This window comes from Pelobates fuscus, chromosome 11 (assembly GCF_036172605.1).
Source record: "Pelobates fuscus isolate aPelFus1 chromosome 11, aPelFus1.pri, whole genome shotgun sequence".
In the NCBI taxonomy this organism is placed as follows: Eukaryota; Metazoa; Chordata; class Amphibia; order Anura; family Pelobatidae; genus Pelobates; species Pelobates fuscus.
The window spans coordinates 126580162-126598668 of NC_086327.1; the positions used below are offsets into that span (position 1 = coordinate 126580162).

Sequence of the window (18507 nt, forward strand, 5' to 3'; positions counted from 1 at the left end):
ACATGATGGGTTAAAGGCAAATTATAAACTGTAGGGTATTTGGAAACCTTTCCATTCCCTTGAAAGCTAACACATTTTACCGTTTACTAAATATGTCCCAAAGCGTTCAGAATAATAATTAAAAGGTTATCTGAGGGGTTAATCCAGAACAATTATTTGTTCAGCAGAAGTCATGAGCACATTGTAACGTATCTGTGTTAATACTTTCACTGACTCACTGTAAATCTCATGTCAGAAATTCATTAATATACAATAACCGATACTATTAACTAACACAGAATTCCATATATATATAACATATTGCCACGTTAGAATCATAGAACTTCACAGGAATTCAGGATGGACTCCAGCTCTCACAAACGCTATCATCTTCATGAATGGGATACAAAAGATTTATTGGATAAGTATTTTTCTGGATCATCTGAAAAGAATATGATTGATGATGCTGTAAAATTTCCGATTGAACAGATTTACAAGGTGGCAGGTCTAGGTATGTTTAATGCTTGTTACCCTAATACTGTTTACATGTAATAAGACTTGACATTCTCACTTTTTTACATTTTTGTCCACCTACAACTCACATGGCGGGTGTCTAGGATGTATAGATACAATTTTATCATATGTGGTAAATAAAATTATATATGTTCATTTTCCAAAAGGCTGTCATAGACGTGTTCTTAATTTAATCCTCTATCTACAATTTTATATCAGTTTGGGATTGCTCATTAAGTATTAAAAACTATGGTACTTGATTTTTATATATACAAGCGGTTCTTGCTAAAATATGTAACTGCTAATTTGTGACTGTTTTTAAGCTTTTTTTTATCTTATATTTTTTAGTGTAGTTTTCTTTGAATTTATTTTCAGAAATAAAATTTTGAAGTAAACATTATTACTACACTAAAAATGTATATGGGTAATATATCATGGGAATTTGATGTTGATATTGCCAGCAAGAAAGAGAGTGTTCCAATTGGGTGATTGCCAGCTGAAAGAAGGTGGCCCCACGTGCTATTTGAAGTAAACAATATTGCTACACTAAATATGTATAGGAAACATACCATGGGATTATATGTTATGTTTGAAACAAGGATATAATCATGAAGTGCAGGGAATTATGCAGAAAGTTCATATAATTGGGTGTTTAGGACAGTTTTTAGGATTCAAAAGGTGATAGAACCAATTCTTTATGCCACAGCTTCACCCTCAGATATTTCAAATCAGTTACTTGACTACAGAACGACAGGATGCATCAGATATTGTTGGTGTGGATTTTGGCTTGAGTGGTGAGCTGTCCAGATGACTATTTTGAGTCTGTGGTGGAATTTGATTTTAGTATATGAAATAATTAATAATCATCTTTCATATTTAATGTGTATTAAAAAAATTCATCTCTATCAATTTAATCCAGGTGAAAATCAGATTGTGAACAAAAAAAAAGCCATTTGGGATGGCTGTTTGCTTTGCTTGTTTACTATTTGAACTTGTATATTTTTCTCCGCAGGTCAAATTACAGGAGACTGCTTGCTTGATATTTCTACTGGCCCTGCTATTCACCATCTGTTGCCCATTTTTGAGTCTTTCAAAAGAATAATTATTTTAGAATTTAGTGATCTCTGTGTGAATGAACTTGAGAAGTGGAAGAGTAAAGAGCCAGATTGTATTGACTGGACCCATGCCTTATCGATTATGGCCGAATTGCAAGGTGCAAGGTAAAAATCTAACTTATGGACATATTTTTAAAACCACATTAATAATTCCTGAGACATATTTTACAGAGTTGTTTAGAGTAGTAATATTGAAGAAAATGAAGGAGGGACCTATATATGAAGTCAGTCTGCAAAATAATTCTATTTGACTTGACAATTATTTATCTTTTGCATTCTCTGCTACATTGGCATTCACATATCTCAAAAGAATAGATGCGTCTCTCTCAAAAGTAATTATTTCTCAATGCATCATGTACCTATTTCAAGTTAGGAGACATTGGTCTATCTACCTTATATCAAGTGCTCAACGTGTTTAGGAAGCACCTGTCATTATACCTATTCCTGTGATGTTATTAAGCAGCAGAAGGTTTATAGATGGTTAGGTGTTTAGATTTTTATACACTTTTTACCAAATGTAACAAAAAATGACAGAGTGCAAGAGGGGAGTCAATTACCCACTCACTTTTTCCTGAGTAAAATAAGTTACTGAGTTGGCAAATGATGATCCACTCACACCTTTCGCCCTGAGAAGAACAAAGCTTTCCAGTCCTTCAAAAAAAGCAGTGCCCTCGGCTTCTACCAACTGCGTTTTAAATAAACATCTCCAGATAAGGTTACAATAAAACACAGAAACACAGAACAAATCAATGCCCCTAATAAAAAAATGTAGCAGATCACATGTTTTTTTTTTTTGTCTACATTGTCTACATCAGGGGTTCCCAACCCAGTCCTCAAGTTCCCCCTACCAGTCCAGGTTCTAGGGATTACCCTGTTGTGTCTAAAGTGTTTTTTTTTTTTTCTAAAAATACCTGAGACACAATTAGGTAATCCTTAATTCCTGGACTGTTAGTGGGTACTTGAGGACTGGGCTGGGAACCACTGGTCTACATTTATGAAACTTTTACTAATTTTATTGTGTTTTTCAGTTTCAAAGGTAAGGACATCGAAAACACTTTAAGAAGAAAAATTTCACTCATTTTGAAATGTGATTTCACCAAGGAAAATGTTACAGATCCGGTTGTTTTACCAAAAGTCGACTGCGTGCTCAGTATGTTTGTCTTGCATATCGTTTCTGAAGACCATAATGATTACTGCAGGAACCTGAAAAAAATATCATGCATGCTAAAACTGGGTGGGCATCTACTGCTATTAGGAGCATTTAATGCAACATATTACATTGTAGGTGAGAGCAAATTTCATGTATTAACATCTGATGAAAAGTCCATAAAGGATGATGTGAGAGAAGCAGGATTTACTATTGAACACATGGAGGTGGTAGAAAGCAAAATACCCAATGATACAATAGATTGTGAACATATCTGGCTTATTAAGGCAATAAAAGTGAGCGATGTAGTTGTTTAAAATAGTATTTCACCTAATCTTCCAATCTTTATAGATTATATATGTAATCTAAATATACTGGACAATAAATTCCCTCTTTTCAGAATGTATTATGCAGGAAATGCTTTAAAGAAAGTTATAAAAAATAAAATAAAAAATAAAAATCTTTTGATCTTTTATGCTTATTAATGATATTAATACTTACACTGCGCAGGAAAACACACATTGTAATAAAAATCCACTAATCTGGTCTATAAGATCTGATCTTAAATGAAAGCTGTGTTCAAGTTGTACATGTGGCATGCACATACTGAATGTACAATACCTGAAAAATTGACACAGGCAGCCGGGAAGTGAATGTTACAACTGCCTGAGTGACAGCTCTGGTGGGCCAGTCTTACTGCTACAGTGAGTTTTACACATCCATGCAGTTAATAAGGCACTCTCCAAGTTGGGTTATGGTCTCTGCACCAAAAACATTGATGTGAATACTAACCCTTTAACATTAGTATAGCTAAATAGTGCATGAGTAAACAATACATAAACAGAATGAATTTTGTCAAATTTAAACCTATTCATTTTTTGTTGGAACAAAATATTTATAGCATGGAATCATTTGACACAAGGACAGGCATTTTTTTTTTTACATGTTAAGCTTTTGGGCAAGACTGTCAATATCTATTGTGTTGGTTGTGGAATGTTGAATTTTCTATTAATAAATTACTATACTACTACAACTCAGTGGCGTACTAGGGAGTCCACCCTGGGTGCCACTGAGTAGGGGTTGCCACATTCTAAGGCCTGACGCATCCATAAGGCAGAACAGGTGACCACCTTATGGTACCAGAGCAGGGGGGCGCAAAAATCAGAATCCCCTGCCTGTGGCTGGGGACTCAGATTGTTCACATTACCTCTCTCTCCCTGCAGCCAGCCAGAACAGAGCAGCCAGGAAAGTCGGACGGCTACTCCTGATGATGTCAGGAGAAAGAAGCGTGGTTTACACTGCTCTTCTATATCTGCTCTTCAATGCACAGTCTGCAATCCGCTGGGGAGTCTGGGAGAATGCCAGAGATGGCCTCACTATCTCCCCACTGTAAGCTGCACTGACAGCACTGGGCACTTACAGCCTTTGTTTTATGTAATCTTGGGATACAACCAGTTACTGGGAATAAATCCCTACCCCTGACTAGCCCCTGTAATGACTGTAGGTATTCAGTGTTAGAGTACTTACCATGCTCCAGGGATAACAATACCCAGCACACAGTGAGTGGACCCTGCCCTGCACAACAGATCACAATTTGCCGTAGTCCATGGTGTTAGTGAGTAGACGCCTCCTAGCTAACCACATCATGGCAGTGTCTGGATTTGGGAGATGGCATGCTAACAGAAATGCTCCAAATTCATTTATTTTATTGTTTTTAGTATATTTGTACTGCCATCATAATAGCAATGCAAAAAAAACAAAAAAACGCTAAAATACACCTGAACGAAATGGCAAATAATAAAATGTATTGTTGTCTTTAAATAGCTTTTATTTTATACTATCTTTGTTATAAGAGTGCATATGGAAAAAAAATGCCAACGATATTGGAAAATTGTGGCGAAACCAACTTCACCACTGTGAACTGGAGAAGCCTGGTTGCTCGCCTGCTGCCTTTAGATTATGGACCGGCAGCTAAAGGGTTAATTTTGCTGTGCAGAAGGATTTATTTCTCCCTTTCTGCACAGCAGTTCGGTAGATTCCATCTACCGAACAAACAGCCGTTTACCAACCTCCCCAGAGCCGTGGGAAGCCGGCCGGCGTTGTTAATGGGCCACCCAGAAGCTGGAGTGTGCCTCCTATTGACCTCCCTGAAGCCGCGGTTAACCGCGGCTTAACAAGCGTGTGCCGGCAATTGGCCACCCAGTAGCTGTGGTTAACCGCAGCCTAATTGATTGTGGCTGGGTGGTCGCGGTTACATTCAGCCTCCACGCGATGGCGGTGTTCTGGAGCTCCCCGCCAGCCAGCGCTTGCCTGCCCGGCTTTCATGCACCAAACCCGGACACTTTTGCGTGCAGGCACTGCTGAACTTCCAACCCCTGGTTCTATTTGTATGGATTGGGCGAATGCATGGAAATTCGGTAGTTTGTTTTATGTGAATGCTTTAACCCAGATAGCAATGCCATGGAGCCTGTTCGTGTAATTAAAGACTTTGGCTCCATGGCAATTAAACTGTATTCGTGTGGTCTGAGTGCCATTCACCTAATAATGTGCACTCAGACCTGAGCTATCTGGGGATATGTTAAATGTGTGTATTTTCTATGCCATTCATCCTACTGTATATTTTAAAGTAAAATACTGTATTTGTATCACCATGTGCATAATGGAGTCTTGCCTTTGTCCTGGGAGATAATTGAATTACTTCTCTAATTATCTCCAGGACAGAGAGGAGGAAGCCAGGATGCATTGTGGGAAAGTATTGTGTGTACTAAAGTGATACATGTCTGTCTGTTGTTTCAGTCTCCCATTTGGTCCCTTAGGGGAGTGTCCACCAAGTGGGAGTCCTGCATAAATCCTGGGCAGGTAGCCCTCAGTAAATCAGTTCCTGCTTAACCCTCAAAGCAATGTGTGGTCTCGTGCTTTGGGGGAATTGGATTGTATGCTGACTGCCAGGAGTGTAAGCGGATTGTATGCTTTTCCTGTTCGGCTGATTCCAGGGTTCGTGTGTTTCTAGTTCGGGAGTTGGTGAATTCGTACAGTTTGCAGTTCAGGAGATTGGTGCTTGCAGTAGCTGCTGGTCTATGGAAAAGGGGATTATCGCCTAAACGTTTTTTATCCCCTTCTGAGCGAAACGGTCCGTTACAAAAATGTAAAACTAAATTTAAAAGAATGGGATTTCTAGCACTTGTTCAAAGTCTATGTGGCAACTCGGACTTCCTAAACCAGAGTTTCTTCCTTCTGGCCGTAGGTAAATATAGAAAGGAAATGCAGGGAAGCAGTATCTTCACAAGTGACCTCAATTTTACAATATGTAAAACAAGAGGACAAATAAAACGGAATACGGTGAAGTGTTTTATATGCTGGTGAACTCTCACCTATATTCAAAGAGACAACTTCTACAAAGCTGACCACCACTCGCTGCTGAACAGCCCGAGCTTTCCACAACCTTTCCACATAAGATCAAAAATGAGACCAAAATAAGTATATCCACAGACGGGATTGTACCGTCCAAGCGCATATATCTGGAGCTGATTTCAAACTCCAGAAGTTTGTAAGTGCATTTCCTTTCTTTTATTTATAATCACCAGCATCACAAATACTACACCATATTCCGTATCATTTGTCCTCTTGTTTTAAATATCGTACCGTCTTTTTTTGAATTGAGGACACTTGTAAAGGCGCCGCTTCTCTGCATTCCCTTTCGATATTGGAAAATGCGTTTATAAAATGCATGATGTTCAATGTAGTTATTAATTAAAAAGTAAATAAAACAAATTCGGAATAAAATAATGAATAAGCAGGGGGAAGAAAAGCAGCTTGTTAACATAAGCTTCTGGAAAGGAAAATTAAGTAGGAATCTCTATCTTGTCAAATACTAATAATCTGAATTCAAAGTAACAGCAGAATAGATGATCTTCTTTGTCTTATGTGCAGAGAAGGGAAAAATCAATAGGAAAGGACATAAACACAACCTTATAAAATACACATGTGTACTTCTATATCCATTACTAGAAAAGCAATTGAATGCAAGATTTGGTTAATAATTATGACCAATAACCGAAAAGATTAATACAATATCCTATATCCACTGAAAGTATAGAATATCAGATACAAATATCCCCTAATGACTTCAAAGTTCATCCTTATCATCAGAGGTGTACCTAGGCTACATTGCCCTTGGGGTGGAAATGTATTTTGGCACCCCGCGTACTAGAATTATTTTTTGTTTCTCACAATGTTCCTTTCAGTACCCTTTTCTTAGGGAAATTACACAAACATCCTCACAGTCATATTAGACACATACAAATATATAAATACATAGACATTTATATCTACATATACATACATTCATATCTACTAGATTGTAAGCCAGTTTGAGCAGGGCCCTCATCAATCTTTCTTGTAACATTTTGTATTTGTCTCATTTATTGTTAACCCCTTAAGGACCAAACTTCTGGAATAAAAGGGAATCATGACGTGTCACGCACGTCATGTGTCCTTAAGGGGTTAAATCTCCTTCTTCGTTATGTTGTAAAGCGCTGGGTAATAAGTTGGCGCTATATAAATGGCAATAATAATAAGATACACGCACATGGAAACATACACAGAAACACACATTAATGTACATACACACTGACACAAACTCATAGGCGTGCGCAGTCTATAGCATTAGGGTGTGCACCCTAAAGCACAAACACACGCTGCATGTATATATATATATATACATACACACACATATACTGCTGTTTGTGTGTGTGTGTGTGTGCTCTGTTAGTGCGCTGTGTGAGGGTGCTGTGTGTGCAAGGGTGCGGTTTGTGTGTGAGGGTGCTGTTTGTGTGCTGTGTGTGAGGGTGCTGGTAGTGTGCTGTGTGTGAGGGTGTTTGTGTATGTGTGTTAGGGTCCTGTTAGTGTGCTGTGTGTGTGTGAGGGTGCTGTTTGTGTGATATGTGTGTGTGAGGGTGCTGTTTGTGTCATGTATTTGTGAGGGTGCTGTTAGTGTGCTGTGTGTGAGTGTGCTGTTTGTGTGAGGATGCTGTGTGTTTGTAAGGGTGCTGTGTGTGTGTGTTTGTGAGGGTGCTGTTAGTGTGCTGTGTGTGTGTGTAAGGATGCTCTGTGTGTGAGGGTGCTGTATGTGTACTGTGTGTGTGGATGCTGTATGTGTGTGGGTGCTGTTTGTGTGCTGTGTGTGTGAGGGTGCTGTTTGTGTGCTGTGTATGTGAGGGTGCTGTGTTTGCGCGCTGTTTGTGTTAGGGTGCTGTATGTGTGTAGGTGCTGTGTGTGTGTGGGTGCTGTATGTGTGTGTGTGCTGTATGTTTGGAGGAATTGTGAAGGTGGGGGCAGATTAGTAAATAACCCCCCTCCCTTCTTACCTTATGTAGCTAGAGTGCAACCTCGTCACTGGGGTCCAGTTGTTTGTTGGTGGGATCAGTCTTTGTAAGGAATGAACATCTTCCTTCTCCTCTGTACTGATGCCAGGGCTGAGGTGATTCCATATCAGTACAGGGTGTGCACATCAGTACAAGAAGTGCAAGGAAGCTAATAAAAATCTGTGCAGAGAGATCCCAGCAGACCCCACAGTGCCCACTCCCCACCCCAGTTTTGTAAATAGACCCATATGTTTCATATATTGAGTAATATTATTTAGTGCACACTATAAGGCATTTCTACTGTGAGCCTCAGGCTTGAACTGGATGAACAGAGTATGATGTTATTGGGTCAGGAGTACAGTGCAGGGAGCTCAATGGGTAAAATCTCCATAGGTCAAGAGGAGGATCAAATTTCGTAACACTGAAACATAATGGGTTAAAGGCAAATTATAAAATGTAGGGTATTTTGAACCAAATGTTGCCGTCTCCTTGAAAGCTGAGCACAATTTACTGTTTATTAAATTAAATAATAATTAAATGTTTATCTGAGGAACTCATCCAGAACAATTATTTGATCAGCTGAAGTCATGAGCACATTGTAATGTATCTGTGTTAATATTGACTTTCACTGACTCACTGTAAATCTTGTGTCAGTAATTATTTAAAATACACTAACTGATACTATTAACTAACACAGTATTCCAGCAGTATATAACAGCTTGCTATGTTAGCATCACAGAACTTCACAGCCATTCAGGATGGACTCCAGCTCTCACAAACGCTATCATCTACATGAATGGGATATAACAGAAATATTTAATATATATTTTTCCAGAACAACTGAAAAGCAAATCTTTGACGAGGCTGTAAAATTTCCAATTGAACAGATTTACAAGGTGGCAGGTCTAGGTATGTTTAATGATTGTTACTGTAATACTGTTTACGATTAAAAATGCTGCAAATTCTCACTTTTTATATTTATTGTCCACCTACAACTCAGATGGCGGGTGTGCAGAATATATAGATGAAATTTTGTCAGATGCGACAAATACAATTATTTATTCAAGTTGATTATGTTTCAAAAGACTGTCATAGATGTGTTCTTAATTTAAGACTCTATCTCCAATTTTATGTCAATTTGGGGCTACTTGTTAATTATTAAAACCTAAATGTTTATATATATATATATATATATATATATATATATATATATGTGTGTGGTTCTTGCTGAAATATATATATGCTACATTTTTTGTAAAATTTTAAGCTTTATTTTTATATTTTATATTTTTTATAATAGTTTTCTCTGTATTTATTTTCAGGGACATAATTTCTATATAAACATAAAGTTCTATATTTAAAAAATATATGCAGAGAGCACCGCACAGGAAATCATGGAGACCTGGCACAGAGAGAGCAGGGTCTCTGCCATATCTCACTGAGAAGGAGGATGTCCCTAACAGCGAGAGGTTGCAGGGGTTTTAAGAATGGGTAGATCGCTAATCTCTCCAGCCACAGCATGGCTGTTCAGCTGGAATATAGGTGTTTCCTTTATTTTGCCTCCCAAGTTCCATGGACGAGATTGGGTTGATTTACAGAATGGAGAGCGAATTCAGACGGACAGTGAACCCTATATTGTCCCTGGTATCCTTCCTCGGTCATCTTTCAGTTCAATGGGGGAAGCATATGTTTTGGGCTCCATCAATCCTGATTTGTACAAATATCCAGATGACAATTAAGAAACCGAATTCCCCAAGGGTAAAATTGGCCGTATTTGGATTGCAGTGGAGAATGAACATGAGACAGAGAGACTTGTGGTCTCCCTGATTAAAGCGAGGAACCTCCAGCTCAACTCTGATTCATGCAACCCCTTTGTCAAGATCCATCTCCTTCCAGATGAACGGCGCTATCTTTAGTCTAAAGCAAAGTGCAAAACGATGAACCCACACTTTGATAAAAACTTTGCGTTCCAGGTTTCTAGTAAAACAGTGCATCACAGAACAATGAGGTTTTCCATTTATCATGTGGATAAAATAAAGAAACACCATCTACTGGGGCAGGTTCTGTTCCCTTTGAAAAATGAAAATTTGACAGATGATGCGAAGCTTGTTATTTGGAGGGATCTAGAAGTTGGAAACATGGAGCCTCCATCAAAGTATGGAGACATCCAGCTTTCTCTTAGCTACAATGGCTACCTGGGGCGCATGACAGTAGTTGTTCTCCGTGCAAAAGGTTTACCATTTCCAAGTGGAGCCTGGTAAGAGCAGATCAGCTTTTTTCAAAGTATCTCTCATGAATCACAACATGTTTATCAAATCTAAAAAGACTGCTGTAGTTTGTGGGTCACCAAATCATGTTTACAATGAAACCTTAAGCTTCAAGTTGGAGCAGAACAAGTTGGATATGGCAAGCCTGAGTCTATGTGTCTTTCAGAGCAGTGAAGGAGACAAAAATCACTTGCTGGGCCACGTTGTGGTTGGGCCACTTATATATGCTAGAGGACGTGAACTTGAACACTGGAATGAGATTCTCAACAAACAAAAGAACTGGTGAAGTGATGGCATGCCTTATGCATTAGTACCTGATGTGGAGATCTGTTCTACCAAAAAGGACATTCTATGTGTTGGGGACAAAGTAGAGCAACTGTGCTGTTATTGGAACCCTGTAATCTCTCTGATCGATTATAGTGACCCACCCATTGTTCAGACTGTGTATAAAGTTGGACATTCACGTAGGCTTTGTTGTAAAATGCAAAGGATGACTTAGCAGATGGATCTTATTGTAGTATTGATTCAGTGTTCATTTTATGTGAGTTATCTGTGGTCAAATAAAAACACAGATAGTGACAGTATTTGTAAACAGCTACAAGAAAAAAGTGAAATACTCTAAAACATAACAAATACACATATCCCTTAATATAGAACAAAAGTGTACAAATCACATAGTGCTGTGGATATTATGGCTCTTAATGAATACAGTTATTGTAAGGTGATGAAAGACCAATTGGTTCATAAAAGTAACTCCGCAACAAGGAATCTAGCATTGTGTAGAGAGGCAAACATATTATCAGTAACACACCTTTATGGTGATTTCGTTATCAGTTGTTTACAATGAATATTATCAGGATTTGTATTTTTCATTTTACAAAAATTTTACAATCTGTCCCTCAAGTTGCTTTAGCTGTTATTGAAGAACACATGTATCCAAGATGCACCTCCATTGAAGTTTATTGTTAAATATTTGGTGTACTCTCTATTTGCTTTTGTTACAGATGGCGTACATGTATTAAAAGACAGTTACAAAAAAATAAAAAATATATGCATATAATTAATACTGTTTCAGAAATAAAAAAAATCAGATTCATTTACAGATTTTCAGCTGTTTGCAATGAACAAATCAAACAAAAGCAATTGAAATAGCTCTGCACAACATATGCTTCAAATGGTTTCCCCAAATTCAACTAAATATGTAACTTATGATGACTTCTACATTCTCAGAATTTTTCAAGACCTTCATGGCAAGCATTTTTAGTACTTAGTGGAGCATCCTTGTGCTATTGAAACCAGCTTCTAGCAGTGTTCCTGAGGAATCTTATCCCATTGATCATAAGCAATGGAATCCAGTTCAGTAATATTCTTGGGTTTGCAACCACCTTCTTCAAATCCCACCAGAGATTTTCTATGAGGTTCAAGTCAGGTGATGGTTAAATCCACTGTAGAATTTCCCAGGACTTCTTCTGCAACCAAGCCCTGGTGGAATTTGAGGTATGCTTGGGATCATTGTCTTCATGGAGGGTCCAATGATGCCCAAGCTTCAGCTTCCTCACAGACGGCATGATGCTGTCTGCTAGAATTTCCTGACACTTCAATTAATCCATCTTGCCTTCTACATGCTGCAGGTTTCCAGTACTAGAGAATGCAAAACAGACCCAGAGCATCACTGAGCCACCACCATGCTTAACTGTAGGTAGAGTATTTTTTTCAGCATATGCTTCATTCTTCTTCCTTCAAACATACCATTGATCCAATTAGCTGAAAAGTTACAGTTTTGTTTCATCACTTTACAGAACAGAATCCAAAAACTTATTTGGCTTATTTATGTAATTTTGAACATATTGGAGCCAACTTTTCTTTTGGGTGTGTAATGATCTATGTCTTGGCATTCTGGCATGGAAAACTTCTGCATTTAGTACACGCCTTACTGTGCTCACTGAAATTTCAGTGCCTGTTGTCACCACGTCTAATCACTCAAGGGTTTTTCACAACCTGCCTTCTCAGAAATCTTGTTGCAGCCATTGACAGCCTCCTTTTTCTGCCCTGTCTAGGTAGTGTACCACTGTTCCTTTAACTTTGAACTTGCAAACTTTGCTTAAAACAGTGTCTCTTAGCACATTCAGTATCTTCCCTATCTTTTTGTTTCATGTTCCTTGTTTGTGAAGGGTGATGTAGATGTAGCAGTCTCTATAAGTTGCATATTATGTTGAATTTAGGGAAACCATTTGAAGCATTCGTTAGTGTAGAGCCATTTCAATTGCTTTTGTTTGATTTGTTCATTTGAAACAGCTGAAAGTCTATGCATTTTTTTTTTAAATTCTTTATTTTGGTCACTCAGCAGATTGTATAAAGTAATCATTACAGTACAAAATGTGGGCTAGTGCCCATAACGTTCTCATGCATGTACAAAAGCAGTAACACTAGGTTTGGTGCAGTGATCTGCCGAGTGTTTTTTTTTTTTAAAAAGAGGTAACATGTTAAATGACATAATATGCAAACCGTAATACAAAGAAGACCCCTTGGCACATGTATATGAAACAATCGAGAGATGGTCTACTGGCTAGGGTGCTCCAGGGATCATAGGAGGCCCCCTCTGGGGTGACATCGGGTTCAGTTTACGGAACGAGCTTAGTGAGGGGGGGGGGTCTTGTGACAATGGTGTCGTGGGCGCATCTGGGTCATAATAGCATGGCTGCCCATGTAAGGCTGTGCTTTGGCCCTGTGTGGCTTGGTCGGGTACTGGTGTGTACTCTGCAGATGGATATAATTCAAAAAAAAAAAAAAAAAAAAAAAAATAACAACGGAGAATAAGGGTATAGGACTATGGGTGCAAACATCAATCATTTACATAGAGTCCAATAAGCAAATTAACAGGTTAATGCGTGGTGTGTATAGTCACTGAGTGAATCGGCGGGGTCTGCGGCATTCAATGGGCTTCCTGCCTATATTCCACCTTCAGGTTGTGCCGCCCGTGATTTTGGCACGCCGGGGTGTTCTGGGCACAAACTCCTTGACTGTTGTGGGGTCCACTCTGGCCAGAGCAGTCGCAGTGTCCTTGTGTGGTGGTATCAGGCTCAGCTGTGTCAGGTGGGAGTCCAATTCCTGTAGGCTTCTTGCCCTGTAAGTGGTTCCTTGGTAGTTGAATGTCACTAGCCTCGGTGTACCCCAGCGGTACTGGATATCTTGTGATCTAAGGTGTTGCAGGCTCGGTTGTAGCCCTTTGCGCCAGCTGAGTGTGCTCCTGGTTAGATCTGGGAACAATTGTAAATTTGAGTCCTCAAACATTATTGGGGTTTTCCCCCTGCAGGCTGCCAGGACCGTGGCTTTATCTCTGTGATTTTGAAATCTCACTATGAGGTCAGCTGGGGCATTAGAGGGTGCCTTGGCTGATTTGGGTAGTCGGAACCAACCATCCAATTTCACTTGTTTGGCTTGTTTGGGTTGTAATAGCGTATCCATAAGGCGCCGCACATAGTGTGGGAGGTCGTCGGTCCCGACGGTGTCCGGAACCCCTCTGATTTTCAGATTTGTCCGTCGTCTGTGATCCTCAAAGGCTTCAACTTTATCTGCGGTATCTTGTTGCAGTTTGTAAAGGTCTGCCATTCTCTGCTCCAGAGTAGTGAGTCCGCCGTCGTGTGCATTGGTATTTGTTTCTAATGTGGTAAGTCGTGTATTAGCCCTTTCCATAGCCTCTTTGAAGGCAGTTCTGTCTGCCACTAGGTCTCGCCTGAGGTCAGTGAACATCTTTGTCAGGAGGGCCGCTGTAACTGGTTCACCTGCTGGGGGGGGGGTTTAGTCATGTGTACCTTAGGTTGGTTTGCCGTTGCGCCTTCACCCAGGTCCGGGTAAAAGTCTTCTGAGGAGTCAGAATACTCAGCTTCCCCCAGCGCCATTTTCTCCCATGCGGCCTTCTGTGAGTTCCGCAGGAGTTCGCCTATGTCATGGCTGAAAGGGGGCTTGTCGGGCCTCGGTTTTTTGTTTTTCTTGCCCATTGCCTCTTCCCCTGCTAGATGGTCGAATGTGGGGTAGGTAAATGCCCAATCTCCGCCGGTAGATTGGTTAATTTGTGCCGTTTGGCTCGGAGCTCTGCACGATGCGTCCGTTCTGTTCAACAGCTGGCTCCGCCCCCTCAAGTCTATGCATTTTGACAATAAACCTGATTTTCAATGGGAATAAATAATTTTGAATATATATATATATTCTATGAAAAAGACTCTTGTGTGGGTCGAAACATCGATTGGGACAATATTGATGTGATTTGAAATAAAGAAAATCATTTGAAGAAAAAAGACCTTTGAGTGCACATTTTCTCTATTGGAATATACACACACATATATATATATATATATATATATATATAGTTAGTAGCCTTGGCACTCACCCCTTTGCTGATATTTAGCAGTTTTCTTGCCTTGGTGCCACCTGAGCGTGCAGTTATATAATGAAGAAAATTGCAGGTGCCCTCACAGGTCTTTTATCAAGGTGATTCTTTTATTTTCATAACATACACATTAAATATGTCCCAATCAACATTTCGACCCCTATAGGGTCTTTTTCAAGATCTTGCCTTGCTAAAGAAGCTGAAGGTAAAGGTGATGGACTGGCCAAGCGTGTCTCCAGACCTAAACCCTATTGAGCATCTGTCGGGCATGCTCAAATGGAAGGTGGGGGAGCACAAGGTTTCTAACATCCACCAGCTCCGTGATGTTATCATGATGTCATCCAGTGGCAACCTGTGAAGCTCTGGTGAACTCCATGTCCATGTGGGTTAGGTTAAGGCAGTGCTGGAAAATAATGCTGGCCATAGAAAAAAATTGACACTTTGGGCCCATTGAGGACATTTCCACTTAAAGCTGTATTCACTTTTGTTGCCAACAGTGTAGACATTAATGGCTGTGTGTTTAGTTATTTCGAGGGGACAGCAAATTCACACTGTTATACAGGCTGTACACTTACTACTTTACATTCTAGCAGTGTGTCATTTCTTCAGTGTTGTCACATGAAAAGATATGATAAAATATTTACAAAAATGTGAGGGATGTACTCACTTTTGTGAGATACTGTGTATATATATATATTAGAAAAAATGGTGCACTCACAGGTCTTTTCAGTGAAAACAATCATGTTGTTTTATTCCAAAGTTACACCACACAAAAAATTCTATGATCGACGTTTCTGAAGATCAATGTGACCTATGTGCTAAAGGCTATAATTAAGAAATATAGAATGTGTACTCGCCAATGAATTGTGACTCTCTCCCTTTGATCGGTGCCAACCGGGAAGTGTGCACGTGAGGTCATGTGACGTGACGAATGCAACGTGTGCCGTGAAGCCGTGGTTGCTAGTAACCAAGTATGCAAAGCGACGGTGGTGAACAGAGATGCAGGAAAAGTGCTGGTACGAAACCACAGAGGATGTATAAATAATACAGCAATACTGAAATGACACCTTCTTAGTATACAGCAGATCAGACCCATGTATGGAAAACATATAGATAACGGACATGTGTGAATGTGGAAAAAAAAAGGCAAACGTGTGTTTAAAACATGAAGAACATGTGAAAAAAGATAGGAGTGGTGTAAGGGTAGGGGTAGTGTCTATGTGATCCAAGGTCTGAAGGTCCTATATATATATAGAGTGTGTATTACATATAAACTTATATATTATTACATGCTACATTTTATTGCATTTGTTAACGTTAATAGCACGAGAAAGGGGTGAAGTACTGAATCACATACAAAAACAACAAATATTCTATTATAAACAATTATCCAAAGTACCTATTAACTCCAGTTATACATATAAACTGGTGATGAGAATCATAGGATTTCTGGTTGACAAATATGTGAAAAGTTACAGGTATGACATTTAATACAACATCTAGTATACACAAGATATTAAAAATTAGAGACTTTACATGTTCATAATAATAAAAACAATATTATAACAAAAGGCAGAGAGGTATGTCTAGGAATGCTCCAATTTGCTGGTTGGGGGAGAATTCTTTAATTCGGGGCTGTTGTGGTGTCTATTCCCTTCCATGCTGAAATGTACTACCTAAATATCTTCTGTGACATGAAAATCAAGGGGCACACAATGGAGAACTGAATTTTTTTGGGAGAGAGGGAAAACTGTGTTTTGCGTTCTGCAGGCCCCTGCCATTTCAATCTAGCCATAAAGTGGATATATAAAGAAGGTTCACATCACAACAATGGGTGGACAGATGAATACACAGACAGTATAAATGCATTTGAATATAGAGAGAAAAAAGGGGCCGAGATAAATGCTAAAAGGACAGAACAGGGGGTAACCCTAATAGTATAAATGAGAGGAACGGGAGAGGAATCTGTCCTAGAACGCATATAAACATATGCTGGGTATTGCGGAAAACCCAGTTAAAATATACGACTTTATTAGAGATAAATACAATAAATAGGCAATTGAATGAACAATAACTAAATAAAGAAAACGAAAACTTTAACCAAATAAGCGGGAAGGGGGGAGTGAGGTGAGACACATCTAAGTGAAAATTGTAATAGAAAAAGACCCCTAAAGGGTAAAATAATAAAGCGTAGCTGTCACAAAGATACCTCAGTGGCAACACTATCCGCCTACAGAGGTATGTAATCGCGCTGGATGCCGATATGCCACAGTACAACTCTGGTGGAGAACAGAAAGCGAATATACTAGTTCCTGTAAAGCAGCAGAGACACAAATGATAATCGGCAACAGTTAAAGCGATATTAATAGACTCGTATGTCAGTGGCAGCAAACGCCACAGTTAATCCCAATGCCACACAGTGTTCCAAGACTCTAATAGGTCAGTGGAGCGAACACATGATCGTGGGCAAAGAAAAACTGAGATGTAAAAAGGGAATGAGTGATACTACTAAGGTGCTACTGCCAAAAGAATACCTAAATAACACCACAGTCCACCTACATAGGCATATAGCCGCTCTTAATGCTGGTCTAATGAAGTACAACTCTGTTAAAGAGCAATAAACAGTAACTTGCTACTAAATGACAGAGAGACAGATAGTTACCGGCAGAAACTAGATGGATACGTGTGTCAAAGGCAACAGATGCCACAATAGATTTGAATGCCACAACGTGTTACAAAAAGCTCTTGTAGGTAAATAGAGCGGACTAACAATAGTATGCAATGGGGGGGGGGGGGGGGGGTTGAAACCTCCAAAGGCACTATGTGATGTAGAAACTCAGGTGTTAGACTGAAAATAGGTTTACCCCATAGAGCATAAGTTCCGTGCTAATATAGATAGCAGGGTATCCTGCTGCCCAACCTCACTTGCGTAAAGATACAGTAACCTGTATGCTATTTCCCAATTTGGTGTGTACCTGAATAGGAAAAGGAATGGTGCCTTCATGGGCACCAGGTATAGTAAAGTAATATAGGAGGAGGACGAAAGAGGTTTAGTTGAGCGCGCTATGCAGTAGTAGTCAGCGTGTCTTAAACCCTGCTCATAGTAATTCAAGGGGTGACCTAATCGATACTCAGATTCCCATTAGTAAATAATGATGATAGGACTACCCTAGTCACCAATGACTCTCCTGTTCTGATCAGGAATTCTCACACTAATCAGTGACTTTGCTGGCGACTGTAATCAGTTACACTCTGAGTTTGCTGTATAATAGCGTGGGTCGAGTGAATGTAAGTGATGGTCGGCAGAAAGTCAGGCAGAGCAACGTCTGAGAGACAGGAGTGACCGGAGTCAATAGGGTAAGTATCTGATCCAGGGTAGGAACCAGATAGGTGTAGAGAATTATCTACAACCAAAGGAGGGTAAATGTTTCGCCCAGGTGTCTAGCCCCGCCCAGGTGTCTAGCCCGACGCGCGTTTCGCCTGTATACCAGGCTCGTCAGGGGGATATATAAGTCGTATATTTTAACTGGGTTTTCCGCAATACCCTGCATATGTTTATATGCGTTCTAGGACAGATTCCTCTCCCGTTCCTCTTATAAATGCATTTGATCTCAACTAACCTCTGCAAAGCAAATAGCCACTGGTAGATATATGAAATCTCTATGAGATACTCAGCAATCTATCCTAAATTAGGCAGGTTTCAACCTTTCTATAAATCTGTGTTTGTTTGATAAAG

The 18507-nt window shown here is 39.6% G+C and overlaps 1 protein-coding gene and 1 pseudogene across 1 annotated transcript; both read left to right on the forward strand.

Moving 5' to 3' along the window:
* Positions 1–339: 339 nt before the first annotated feature.
* LOC134576987 (nicotinamide N-methyltransferase-like) lies at positions 340–3071 on the forward strand. Its single transcript, XM_063435639.1, has 4 exons — positions 340–490; positions 1505–1712; positions 2636–2757; positions 2893–3071. Exons 1-4 carry the CDS (start codon positions 340–342, stop codon positions 3069–3071), a joined length of 660 nt encoding a protein of 219 aa, XP_063291709.1.
* Positions 3072–9604: 6533 nt separating this feature from the next.
* LOC134576988 (synaptotagmin-15-like) lies at positions 9605–11173 on the forward strand (annotated as a pseudogene).
* Positions 11174–18507: the final 7334 nt, after the last annotated feature.

Bases quoted from the DNA above. Each gene is read 5' to 3' on its own strand.
- LOC134576987 (XM_063435639.1), top strand. From the start codon at position 340: ATGGACTCCAGCTCTCACAAACGCTATCATCTTCATGAATGGGATACA. The intron at 491-1,504 runs GTATGTTTAATG...TTTTCTCCGCAG, and splicing joins TTACAAGGTGGCAGGTCTAG to GTCAAATTACAGGAGACTGC. The intron at 1,713-2,635 runs GTAAAAATCTAA...TGTGTTTTTCAG, and splicing joins GCCGAATTGCAAGGTGCAAG to TTTCAAAGGTAAGGACATCG.